The sequence below is a fragment of the Mustela nigripes genome, chromosome 14, assembly GCF_022355385.1.
Source record: "Mustela nigripes isolate SB6536 chromosome 14, MUSNIG.SB6536, whole genome shotgun sequence".
Classification (NCBI taxonomy): Eukaryota; Metazoa; Chordata; class Mammalia; order Carnivora; family Mustelidae; genus Mustela; species Mustela nigripes.
Genome location: NC_081570.1, coordinates 52335247 through 52349209, shown reverse-complemented (window position 1 = coordinate 52349209; position 13963 = coordinate 52335247). Strand labels below are relative to the sequence as shown.

The following is a 13963-nucleotide window of genomic DNA, read 5'->3' as shown; positions in this document are numbered from 1 at the left end:
CCAAGAAGGTCCACTTCTCACTGTGCCCTGGGGTTGCGGGCCCCCAGGCAGCACGGAAGGCCAGGAGTTACCACCTACTTTTATTGATAGGATCCGCCATGGGAATTCCAATCCGGATGCAGTTTGCGGCCTCCGGGCTCTCGGGCTGGGGGAGATCTTCACAGTTTGGCAGTTTCAGCCTCATCAGGATCATGGGGTTGGATCTTGCAAAAATGTACTCTGTTTGACACAGGACGTTTTCCAGGATTTCACATTCATCGCGACACAAGTCCCGGGGCTTCGGAATGGACGCCGTCTCATCGCAGTATGGGAAGGCGTAGTGGCATAGGGAAGGAATGGCGAACTGAGAGCACTTATCAGATAAGTGGCTGGAGGTGCCGATCATGGTGAAGGCAGCTGGAAAACAAACACAGTTATTAACTCCCAGGGGCCAGGGTTTATCGCCGCCGGTTATCTAGTCAACAGATATCAGATATAAACACACACGGGAAGGAATCCACAGCACTCAAACAGACAAGGCCAAGAGGAGATTCAGTTCAGATGTCCAAGCGGCTTACTTTCACTGGCTTGAAAAAAAATCCTTTTGACTACAAAGTTAAAAAAACAGGATTAGGTTACATATGTACCATTTCCTAATAAAAAGAATTAATTAGGTTAAAGCACAATATATTTTTCATTTTTACTACAAAGCAACAGAACTTTGTGTTTCATCCGGTTCTTTTTATGAGTTTTATGAAGCTTCTAAAACATTCGACAGCTGCAGGGCAGAACTCGCTGTCTGCGGTGGACAAGCCTGATCCCAGGATTTAGTTCTGCGTCTTACCTCTGAGGTAGATGACTCTGGGTAACTTGTTTAATTTCTTTGTGCCTTTGATATTTCTACTTCATCTTCTGAAAATGAGGCAATTCTCTTGGAAGTTCTTGAAAAGCTCAACTCAGTCATTCTGGGGTGTGTATTAGTGGTCATTTAGCCTGACCTGTTCAGCTTGACATCCATGTACAGAAAGAGTACCTGTCTCCCTTTACATTGACAAGGAGCTTGTACCTCACAAGATAGTCTGGCAGGGTTTGGTACACTGTTTCTCAATGGGTGTTCCTCAGATTATTCATTCTGTAGAATATTCACAGTGTTTGAGAAACTAGGGTTCCAGAGCCAAACACGGTTGGGAAATGCCGGGTTAAACAAAATTAAGCGGCTTTCTTTAATAGTATTTTCCAGGAAGCAGATGTCCATTGAAAATGTTGGAGAGGATTATTATACATGGGTGATGAAACATTTACTTCAGAGCTCCCATTTATTTTTGTGAATACTTAGTAAAAATATGTTAAAATGTTCTTATATTAGGTTATAATGTGCCTTCCACAGCCCTTCCTCATCTGTCCTGCTTCTGTCCTCTGCTCACTGCACAGTTCCGCCTCCTGAAAGTTCTTTAGCAAGTGACAACTCCAGCTTTCTCTAGTTGCTTCTCCAGATTAAACAGCTCCCTGGGGCTCCTTTTAGTTCCTTCATAGTCCCCATGGGACATAGTTTCTCGACTCCTTGCTGTTCTGTGTGCCTGCCTCAGGTTTGTTCAATCCTAAAGTTACCATAACCTACAAGGCACTTGGTTAAATTTGAATTTCAGGTAAACATTTGGAACATACTTATACTAAAAAATAATCTTGTTTACTTGAAATCCAGAAGTAACTGGGTGTCCTGTGCTTTTATTTGCTAAGCCTGGCGACCTTATTAGAATCCCATAAGGGCAATTTTAATGGCTTGCAAGGGTATATGGAAATGGTGCACAACTACACTAATGGAAGAAACACAAGGCTGTTATAACCACCAGAACCAGGTGTGCAAAATCGTACAAGGTAGCCTACACACTGCTTTGCTCATGTGTGCTAGAAAGTGCATCATTATTAGATTTCCACTAAAAAGATACTTCTGATTCAGAAAAATGAAGGGTAAAACAGAGAAGGCTAGAGCAAGAAGACTTATGATCATCTTGCCTTATCACTCTTCACCAATGAAGAGAGAGATTTTTCATGAAGAATTAGAGTTTACCTTAAAGTCATAGTAATGGTGTCCAGAATTCTAGACTCTTAATTGATTTAGAGTTTACATGACTTTCAGTCTAGGCGATGTTGTCTCCGAACAGTAAGCTCAATGAGGGCAGAGACGTAAGCTGGCTTATTCATCAGATTGGCATATCCCCGGTGCCCTGTCCAGTTCCTGGTGTGCCCAAAACACTAATAATCTTTATCAAGTGTCTGAATGAATGTGAGTTTTCAGAGCACCCTTTTCCTCTACGAGCAACAATCTTCCATAAAGTATTCTAGTGTTCCTTCCAGAACACAGAGATCATATCTCCTGTTTCTCTGTGATTCTGCTCCTAACCCCTATGCCTAGCCCAATCCTTTGTCGAGAGAGGAACTCAAGAAAACGTGTGGGGAGAAAAAGGGTTATGTAAGGTATCAATACAATTTCACTGGTGTTACCTACCTGTGATCTGATTTTCTATTTCCCCTTGCATGTGCAAAGACTCCATATAGACAGTGCGGTTGCCAATAAATCTTGCACATGCAATCCCTCTGTATGGCTGACAGAATCCATCTTCTTCATACTCATCTCTAAAAACAGAGCACAGACATTTAGCTGGTGAGTTGGCTCTAACTGTGTGATACCTGAAACAGTCGCTAGGGGGAGAAGCTGAGCACAGGATTCCCAAAGCTGGGCTAAGGAAGTCAGGCTTTTCCTCAGTTCCATCCATCACTTAAAACATCTGCTGGTCACGTTGGTCAAGTTTCCTTCACCCCCAGAAAATCATTCTGAAGCGCAAAATCATCCTTAAATAGGGGAGAAAGCATTTTTATTTTCGCAGCTGGTGGTGGGCTGGAAGATGATGTAGTTAAAAAAGTAAAGAGGAAATGAGTTGGGAATCTGGCCCCATGGTCTACAATTTTTTGTTTTGTTTTGTTTTTTAAGCACAGATTATTTCTGCTTCATTTGCTACAAAGGCGTGGGCGCCTTATCCACAAGATGCACTCCAACTGATGTGTCTATTGGGGGCTCCACGGGGTGAGGAGTTGGGTGCGGCTGGAAAGAAACCAGAGGGCAGTGCAGCTATGTGGTTCCTTGCTGCTTAAGACCCATTATCTCTACCCTGCAGAGAGATGTCCAGGCAGCCCCGGGACTGCACAATTTCAAATGAGTCACTAAATTCCAGGAAATCTACAGAATGTGTCAATGAAAATCATGCTTTCGTGATCCCCGAAAACTTTAAAGATAATCTTAAAAAAATCTGTGGCCTCAAAATTATAATAAAAATAGTAGGGGGAGTAGATTTTATTCCTAAGACAAGGGGATGCCAGATAGTGTGGTTAGTGTCAGTGTGGCAAACGGCTGGAGGTGGAAGGCTGGAGGGTGGGACCCAAGATGGGAGCTTCGGCTTGAAAGGATAAAGGTCGTAACATCCCACGAGGGTCTACCATAAGCACAAGACACCAGAGTACAGAATATCCAGCTGGTTCTCAAAAGCAGACCACAGCCAGACAAAAGGCCACCTGCCAGGCTTCTGGGAGGACTTCAGCCCAGTTCTTCCTCCTCTGTTAACCTGGCTGGAATCAGTACATTGTGTGAATAAAAAGATCATTTTTTCCTCTTTGGTTTCTTCTAAGTTGAAGTACTTTAGAGCAGAAATCAGGAGAAAACTTGTCTTCCTGGGTTTAACATCTGCATGTCCTTAGCCAATCTCTCTGAGTCCTCTGAGCTATGGTTTTTTTTATCTGTAAGATGATGATGATCACTGACCTCTCTACCCTATAAGTGAAAGTCATGAGGATCCTATGAAATAATGTAAACGTTCTTACAAAGTGCTACTCAGAGGTAACACATGCTTATTATTGGAGTATTTATGATCACCAAAGAAGACATTTATTTAAAGGACAATCATTTACTAAGCTCCTATTCTGTAAAATTGACTTGGAGTCAGTCTTATGGCCCTAGACTTCCCCCTTGGGGGTTCAGTGTAGAAGTCGAGAAAGCCCACTGTAACAGGAAACCAGGTGAAAAAAATCTCATAGAGCTGATCATTACAAGACCAGTGTCCAGAGGCTCTCCACTCCCCATTCACTCCAACAGTCTTTTTGGAGGTGGAGATTGGGGAAAGTATCTTCACTTTTCGTTCCCAAAAATCTGTCTTGCAAAGCTCTTAAAAACTTAACCTTTAAGGACACACACAAACGAATCTGTCACCTACCTGACATGAAGACATTGAAATTTTAATGTTGTAAAATCCTGCAAGCACTCCACATGTTTACTTTCATAAATCCTAGAGTAACGTTGAAGCCTTTTTGGCTTAAATTTTACTTGGGTTGTAAAATTAACCCTACTTTTATTGGGTAACTAATACCGTAAACCTATGGGGAGAAAGAAGTTTCTCAATGACCTAGCCTTGGATCTTGGAAACCAAAGTACTGAGACCAGAATGCACTTCTACACCACCCTTCTCCCCCGACTATTACAGATGATGCCTTTCTATCCCTAGGCATTAGCCGAGGCCTGGACTTTTAAGGTGTCGTTATGAGAACACTTCTTCCTCCCCCACGTTAAACTCTCAAGGCCTCAGTTTATATCTCTTGGGAGGACAAAACCCTGGAATTACCCCTAGATATAAATCCCCAGCCTACTGGGAGTTCCCATATTTTATGTATGAGGCTTAGGCTAAACTTCTTACCACCTTTCCAGTTCAAGACTCTAAAAAGACTCTTTGAATACTTTTTTTTTTTTCCATAATAAAAAGGAATGCAGTTCCTTGGTTGCCTATTTCTTATCAAGGGCTTAGAACTGCAGGTGTATTGAATTTTTGACTGTGCCCAGAATTCCTGATCTTCTGACCAGTGTCTTGAGGACAGAGAGAAAAAGCAAAACAAAACAAAACAAAAAAACAGCGCATAATGTCATCTGTGAGGGAGTAGCTCTCAGCCCTGGTTTCTGTGAAGAATCTTCTCAGAATGCTTTTGAAAATACCCATGCCTACGCCCCACCTCAGACCTATTAAATCATCCTCTCTGGGGATGAAGCCGGGCAGGCGTGCTTTTTAAAAAGCTCTCAGGTGATCTGAATGTGGTTGAGAGCCACAGCACTAGAAAAACAAACCTCTATTAAGTGTCTGCCACTCTCCGTGCTGGGTACTATGCTAAGTGCTTTCTTCCAAGTAACCCCTTATGTAGTATTATTATTCTTATTTTACAGAGGGAGAGACTCAGGTTCGGAGAAATAAATGGCTCAAATTCACAAAGCCAGTTCATGGTGGAGCTAGGATTGAAACTTAATGTTCAAGCTTAAACCATTTATGCCATATTATCAAATCTATCATGACATTCCTTTTTCAGTATTACTTTTAATTAGATCAGCCCAATTATAAATAAGAGACTTTCAAATGAACCTTTATTCTGTACCAGGAACTGTGAAGTTTCACTTACATATACCATTGATATTAAATCATTAAATCCTGACAACAATCTTACCAAAAAAGGGGGACATGTAATCATTCCCATTTTACAGATGAGAAAACTGAGGGTCAGAAAGAACAAAGAACTTGTCTAGATTTACACAGCAAGTAGAGAAGCTAGATTCGACCCAAACTAGCACTTGTAACCATGGTATACAGCTTCCCTCCAAAGGTTTATGAAGGTTTTTGCACTACTTATAGGGGCTTTCTGCTGTGAAGGTGCCTTGGTGTCTCCCTGGTGGCAAAAGGATTTCCTTTGGAATATAGAGTCTCCGTCACCTTTCATGCTTTCCATTTTTCTGCCTGTCTTTTGGCTGGAGGGGAACCAATATTCCTCCAACATTCATCAGCTCTAAGCTTTTCTCCAGCTCACGCTTCTTTCATCATTAATTTTGCTGAGCAAACTTAAAAACGCAGAGCACACGTCAGCAAAATTGCAAGGGCACTTGCAGTGAGCATGCTCAAGGCTGCGTTCTTTCTACAGAGAGGAGGGTGCACTGTGAATGGGCAAATGGAATTTTGCACCAACATGTGCCGTCGACCTCACCGTGATGTCAAGAAGCAGGGATGCTTTGTGATGGGGATTCATGCTGTCTAACTCATAAAGTAATTTAGTTACCATGTTGTCAACCCTGATAGCCTTCCACCTCCAGGGTCTCCCCAAGGAGCTTATGAGAAATGGTCATACAGGGCTAATTAAGAGTGACATGACCAACATGGCAGCAGTAGGGGCATCTACCCATGATCCACTGGAGACCAATGAAAGGGAAATGCTGCCATTACAAGTCACAACCCAAGGGGGTTTTACAGTGACAGTGAAAATCAACAGCTACAAATTCCCGGGCCAACTTCTCAGGTTAGTTGACTAAAGTAGAGAACTCTGATGATGGAAAAAGCACATTGCATAGTATAGGGCATGTGGAGACTATCTCGTTTTGTGAGCTGGGAGAAGGAAAAGAGGAGAAAGGATAGGTGGCTGGGGTAGGAAAAGTGAAAAGTTGGAGAATGCCCCTAATGGATGCCCAAATGGGGTTGTACCAATTTTGGACCATGAGAGGTCCACGACAGCTCTCCTCAGAGCTTCCAGGGAGGCTACCTCTCCAAAGGCTGTCTACATTTAAGGGATGCAAGAGAATAAACTCAACAGTTGTCTTGGATATATGACTTAAAAAGAAACCCTGAACTATGACTGGAAAAACTGGCAAAATTCAAATAAAGTCTGTAAATAAGTTTATATTGGAGCCAAGATCAAGAGTCAGCCGCTTAACCTGCTGAGCCACCCAGGCGCCCCAATAATTTCTTACTTTTGATCATCACACTATGTTTATGCAAGACATGGACATTAGGAGGAATGGGATGAAGGACATATGGAAATTCTCTGTACTATTTTTGCAACTTTTCTTAACTATAAAAATATTTCAAAATAAAAAGTAAAAAAAAAAACCTCTTACAGGATGGGGGAGGGGTGGGAACCTTATTGTGCGTAGACAACTGGAGATGCTATGGAGTGAGGGGGTCAGGAAGGCTGTCAGATGACCTCATTTACTCTTTATAACAAACCTTATAACATTCCCTCTGGGCCTATCCCTGGGTGGCGGAAGTCTCTTCACTAACAATGCACTTACTTGTTTGAGCCTTGGCCTACTTCTAAATTCAAACACTTCCAGGAGAGATGACCTATTTGGTCAGGAAGCCTTAGTGTAGATTGATTTTTGCTAGCTGCTGCGGGCACTTTCATCTTTCCTGGAAGCTGTACGGCAACAAAGGTGGGGTCAACGGAGAGGTCTGTGCTGGAAGAAGGCGGCACTCTTCCTTGACTTGACAGTCAGGTCTGGACCCCGCTTTGTGCCGGATGACTGAGAAGGCAGGCTGGGAAAGGAAGGTGTGGGACTCACTAGTACAGGGGATCTCTGTCATCTCGTTCATCATTCTCTTTGTCACAAAGTGATCTTTTCAAATACAGACCCAATCAGGTCATTTCCTGCCTAAAATTATCGTTTCCCACTCACTTCAGTTTCCTGACTGCAGCCTCCAAGACCCTTCATCATCCAGTCCCCGCCCATTTTTCCACCTTGCTCCTGCCAGTCATGCCTACACAAACCTGATCATACTAGCGACACGAATGACCTTGCTAGTCTCAAAACAGGGGAGGCAGTTCGCTGTTCCTCTGGCTTGGCTTCCCCTCTTCCCAAGGCTTAGAAAGGCTTCCACCCTCTTTTTCTCCTTGTGAATGCCTTCTTGTCTTCAAGTTCCAGATGCTAAGTCCTCCACGAAAGTTCATCCCTGACCTCCCCCTAAGCCAGTGTCTTTATCACACATCACACCCCTCCCACACACCTCTGACCCCATATTCTGTTTGTCTTTTTAGTGCCCATCTCGCCGCCACTCTAAAGCAAGGACCATGTCTGATTCAGCTTCCCACCTCAAGGCCCCCATACAATGCACACCTCAGGAAACCTGCTTAATGAAGGAAAGGAGGCTGCCAAGAACTGTCCCCCTCCAGATCTTCCAAAGTCAAAAAGAAGACTCGCTGCCTGACAGGCCAACACCTGACACAGATGTCATAGATGTGGGGCTGTCCCAGGCCAGCCCACCAACATGTCTGAAGCATCTTCCACACGGGAAGCCACTCTCTTCTCCCTCAGATTTTAGGCCTGCATGGGCAGGCCTAACAGACTTATGGATGAGTTAGGCCCTAAAAAGCTCCCCATTGGGATAAGACAACCAGTTAAAATGGACACCTCTCCTTAGTGGGAAGAGAATGGATATAAAACTACTTTGCTAACTATAAAATCTTAAACAAACAAAAATAGTAAACAGGTACTCAAATACTTGAAAACAAACATTCATAGCAGTGCTATTCATATTAAACAAAAAGTAGAAACAACCCCCAAATGCTCATCAATAGGTGAAGGGGTCAATGGAAGGTGGCAGGTACACATAACAGAATATTATCCAGCTATAAAAAGAGGAATGAAGGACTGAAACATGCTACAACATGGAAGAATCTTGAAAACATTACACTAAGGGAAATCAGCCAGACACGAAAGACCACATATTTTAATGATCCTCTTTATATAAAATATCCGGAGTAGATAAACTCAGAGAGACAGAAAGCAGATTGGTGGTTACCAGGAGTGCTGGGGGGAGGGAGCAATAGGGAGTAACTACTCAATGGGTATGGAGTTTCATTTTGCTATGAGGAAGATATGTTGATACTAGGTAAGTGGTCATAGTTAAACAACATTGTGGATGTGTTACTTGCTACCCATTGGCCCACCTTAAAATGGTTATTTTTCATGCTATGTGAATTTCACCTCAATTATAAAATATATTTTTATATGCCCAAGGACAAGCTTGATGGACCTAGAGAGAGGGTCAAAGGTTGGAATTTGCAGCTTCAGATCTGGGGAGAAGTTTTGGGGATGGCTTTGTGAGTTGCTTACAAGCAGACTGACCTGATATAAGCTCAGGCAATCCACACAGTCTCCACAAGTTTCTTAGTTCTGATTCTCGTGGCTATTCATGAGAATGCCAGAGAGAGTGGCCTGTGAGCCCACAGCATGGCGGCCTCATGTATACAGACGGCAGTGAAGGAAATAATTCACCACTTGTGGATATTCCAACAATCACTTCCTCTTAAGAGCTCCATTTTGAGCCATGAAGATGAAATCACATCAAACTGCCCACCCTTACACCTCTGAATTTGGGTTTGAAGGAAAACTCTCACACAGTTCAGAGAATCTCCAGGTGTGATAGTGTATCCTTAGGTGTGTCCCAGTAAGCAATTTAGCAAAGTGTGGGTTAGTCTCTTGTTTGTGAAGTAATTTCTTTCTTCTTTTATCTACCACCAAAACATTTTTATCATAGCAAAATAAAATCCCATATTCATTTAGTAGTTCCTCCCTATTTCTCCCTCTCCCCAGCTCCTGGCAACCATCAATCTGCTTTCTGTCTCAATGAAATGATCTATTCTGGAGAAGAAATAATAACTTACCAGTGCCTACCCCAAAGACCATGATGGCCATAGGTGGATGGGAAGTATCCCTTATAAAATTTATAAATCAGTCCATGTATTAGTTGCTCAGTTAAAACATAGCTGCAGCAGATCCACACACATCGTGCTCTCCAGGGCCAGCTCAAGTAACTTTGGGCCTGGGGGCAAAGTTTCCCACCTCAGAAACAGGGATCTTCTTGGGAAATACAATAACATCTCTCTCTCTCTCTTTAAAGATTTTATTCATTTATTTATTTGAGTGGGGGAGGACCAGAGGAGAGGGACAAGCAGAATCCACATGGAGTTAGGACCCTAAGATCATGACCTGAGCCAAAACCAAGAGTAGACCGCCCAACCAACTTAGCCACCCAGGTGCCCCAGTCACATTTCTTAAAGGTAAAAATCTGCTGTTTTTTATTTTAAAAGGGGGGGGGCACATAATAAAACTAAGAATCTAAGTAAAGAATGCAAAATTATTCCAATATGGATAAATGATCAGAGACATGGAAACTTTGAGAACAGATTAGAATCTGATATGGTCTAAGAAGTTAACTACCTATCCGAAAATACCTCTATCTTGTTCCTGAGAAGACTCTGGGCCATGCAGCATCCTTGGTTAATTGCAAACCAAGAGGAAGGAAAAGAATTTAATTCTCATCAGCTATAACTACACACCCTCAGAGAAGGGGTGTCAGGACAAATACAGGTGGAGACATGGAAAGAGCTGGTCAGAACGAAGGAGAGAAGGTGAAGGTCCTGGTGTGTCAAGAATAGACTTTGCCTCAGGCCAGCAGTGGCCAAAAGATAATGGGTTAAATATGTGATCCCAAACTTATCTCACAAACTGTCTTCTACAGACTTGTCTATAAGTGGACATCAAAGAGGGTAATGCGTTAACATAGTTGACCTTTAAGGTCAGCTTTCAAAGTAAGCTAATCCAGACCGTCAACCCAGAGGGGCAATGACTCATAGAAAAGGCCTCAATCTATCAGGCAGAGAACTCACCTAACTCTTAACATCCCTTCTCTCACTAGAACACCTCTGTGAGTTCAAGAAATTCTGACGTGACTGTGTCAAGTATCACGAGCTATTTCCCATACCCAGACACTAACAATTATTAACATTTATTTCCTTAGCAAAAGCATGCCTTGCTCTTTCTCACAGCACTTATTTGCTTTAAATAATTAAATTTTAAGGGGCACTTGGGTAGCTCAGTTGTTGGAACATCTGACTCTTGGTTTCAGCTCAGGTCATGGTCTTGGGGTCGTGGGATCAAGCCCCGCATTGGGCTCCACACTCAGCGTGGAGACTGCTTGCCTCTCTGCCTGGGCTCCTCCTCCTGCACTCTCTCTTTCCCTTTCTCTCACTCTAGAATAAATAAGTAAAATCTTTAAAAAAATTAAATTTTAGAAGTTTTTTTTTCTTGGCTATGAACCATTAAAACAAACAAATGTTCTGTCATAGTTTCCAGAGCAGCACATAATAGTTACTTGTGTCCAACTCAGAAATGGGAAGGTATTGGCTTTGCTTCATAATGATGTTTGGAAACACAAGGGTTGCATTTCACTCTGGAAAAGGAACAGAATTACCCAGGCTTGTATCTCACAAATGTGATTTGAGGGAAAATTATGCATGTAATATATTTTATTCCTATTTAAAGACACAACTGAAAGGACAGGACTGCCCTAGTACCTATTTGTAAGAATGTGAAGATCACTAATAAAAGAATGGGTGATATTTTGCCCACTCTTATTTACTGAGGTTTTTGTGGTAGGTGAGCTTTGTACCTTATAAGAAGCCCTGGGGTATTTTCACTTTTCCTTCTATGAAGGGCCTACTTTGCCCCTCACCTTAAGGCTGGAGCTGGGAATGCATAGGTGGGACTTGGAACCCCCAACAACCCCCCTGCCCCCAACAACCGAGTTCTCATTAGAAGCTCTTTGGATGTTTTCTGGCAGTTCTCCAAGTATCAGGCATTCAAAAGACCCCTAAATTTGCCCACTGAGACTAAAAGAAGTTTGGAAGAATATGAAATTCACACATACCAATCTGGTCAGATTTTCTACCACAAATGTTACTAAGATTTCTTTGACTTGTTTTTCACTTTCCTTTTATGCCTTTGGTCATGGATTGAAAAAAGAGTAGGTCTGTGGAAAGAGTGGTAAAGGGAATTTAGGGACTTCTTAGGAGGGTTTAGTTTCATATTGCTACTCAGAAGTGGGGGTAAAGCCCAATCCCTAATTCCTGCTTTTCTGTTTCCGCTCAGCTTTGTTTCCCATAGCTTCTGTGAATGGCAGTTATGAAAGATTACCAGTCTCCATAAAAATCAATGGTGAACTCAATGCTGCTCCCAACCCCCAATCCAAATAACGGTAATACAGAGGGGCCCATGTCAAGTCTAAAATCTTACACCTTAAAAAAAAAAAAAAAAACTTTAGTAGCAGCAGAAATTCATGTTAAAATAAGGATTGATTTGTGAAGTACCAAATGGGAATATAGTAATTAGACCAGCAATATCTGTTAGACAAGAGGTCTCTGGAAAAAATTTATGAAATTCAATGGGTTCTTCAAGGAGAAATGTGGAATAGTGGTGGGTTGCTGGGGGGAGGGGCTCATATTTTTGGTATTCAGAGAGCAACAATATAATCTCTGCTCACTAGGACTCTACACTCCTCTTCCTCTTCAACCAACAAGTTTGTCGAAGCCTTGAGCTGAGAATAAGAGGTCATCCAGTTAAGGCTGGGAAGGCTTCTGGAGGAGGTGACAGCTTAAAAGAGGAATAATTCAATAAATCATGGATTCAATGCAGTTGGCCTTGAACAACACAGGGGCTGGGGAGCTGAATCTGTGAATAACTTTTGAGTCCCTGAAAACTTAACTACTATTAGCCTACTGTTGACCACAAGCCTTACTGATAACATGAAGAGTTAATTAATTTATTTTATATGTTACAGGTATCATATACTGTATTCTTATAATAAAGTAAGCTAGAGAAAACATTAGTAAGAAAATCATAAGAGAAAATACATTTATAATGTTGTACTGTATTTACTGAAAATAACCCGCCTAAAAGTGGGCCCCCAGTTCTAATCCATACTGTTCAAGGGTCAGCTATGGTATGCTAGCCAAGGTAAGTGGAGTCAGAGGCAGAGTAAGGCTAAATGGGACTAATGGGAGGAGGGAGTAGGATAAGCCCAAGGGTTGGGTGTTAACCTGCAGAGTCTGGGCCAGTAAAGAGGTTCACCATTCCATTATTTCTCTGTTATTTCACTCAAATCTTGGATTTTTACCTTGGAAACAAACCAGAAAGTGATGTGATTAGGGATAGTGTGGCAAACAGTGGGACTGGAGATCTAAGACTGAAGATTAGGGTCCAAGATGGTTGGTTCAAGCTTGAAGGGGCCCAAGCCATAATCTCCCATAAGGACTTGCAATAAACCCAAGAAACAGAGTCTAGAACATTCAGCAGTTTCAATGGAAAGAGCTGTGCCTGTGTCAGAGGTGACAGAAAATGGTGTGAGACTGCTGGCGGAGCTGGTGGGAAAGGGGACAGTGAACTCAGGCAGGCGCCATGCCTGTGGCTGTCCCCTGGGCCTACCATCTCATGGAGTCATTCAGTTGCAATGGGATCTTGCAGGCCTCTGGTCCAACCCTTTCTAAAGGTGAAAGAACCAAGAGTGAGTGGCTGTGTGACTTGATCGAGTTCACCAAGTAGTTAGATGGACAGAGTGAGTACAGTGGAAAGAGAGGCCTTTGGAGACCCAGAAAAATACCGGGTTCAATCTTAACAGCTGCTTCCTAGCTGCACGTGGCCCTTGGCTAGGTATGGAGTCTCTCAGAGCCTAGATGTAGGGAAGAGAATTGGGATTAAACTGCCACTTCTACCTCTACTTGGTCTGCTCCCTAAACTGCCTCCCATCCCATTAAAAGGGATGGGCCCAACCATTGCCTTGCCTCCTCACTTGCTCATGGGCATTGTTCTGGCAACTGTTCTTTTTCTCTTATCACCATTTCCCCCCATCTCTATCGAATCATTCCCATCAATACACCAATGTGCTGTAATATCTCCCATTTTATTTTTTAATTTTAAAAAATATTTATTTATTTATTTGCTTGTTTGTTTGTTTGTTTAGAAAGCATGAGTGGGAAGGACAGAGAGAAACCTAAGTAGACTCCACATTCAGCACGGAGCTGGAAGGTGGGTGGTGGGAGACTGATCCCATGACCCTGAGACCACAACCCCAGCTGAAACTAAGAGTCAGCTGCTTAACCAATTGCAACACCCAGGTGGCCCTTATTTTTTCCTTTTAAAGATTTATTTCTTTATTTAAGAAAGAGAAAGGGATAGCACAGGACCAGGGGAAGGGGCAACAGGGAGAGAGAGGAGAGAAGCAGGCTCCCCTGCTTTGAGCATTGAGCCCCATGTGGGGCTCGATCTAATGATCCTGAGTTCATCCAAGCCAAAATCAAA

The 13963-nt window shown here is 42.7% G+C and overlaps 1 protein-coding gene across 1 annotated transcript in view; it reads right to left on the bottom strand.

The window, feature by feature from the left end:
- The window catches only part of ROR1 (receptor tyrosine kinase like orphan receptor 1), a 411991-nt gene that overhangs the window by 38977 nt on the left and 359051 nt on the right, over positions 1-13963 (bottom strand). The window contains exons 5-6 of the mRNA XM_059374983.1: positions 2486-2613; positions 79-396 (exon numbers count right to left, since the gene is read on the bottom strand). Of these exons, the coding sequence (XP_059230966.1) occupies positions 79-396; positions 2486-2613 (446 nt within the window). The remainder of the gene's footprint in view (positions 1-78; positions 397-2485; positions 2614-13963) is intronic.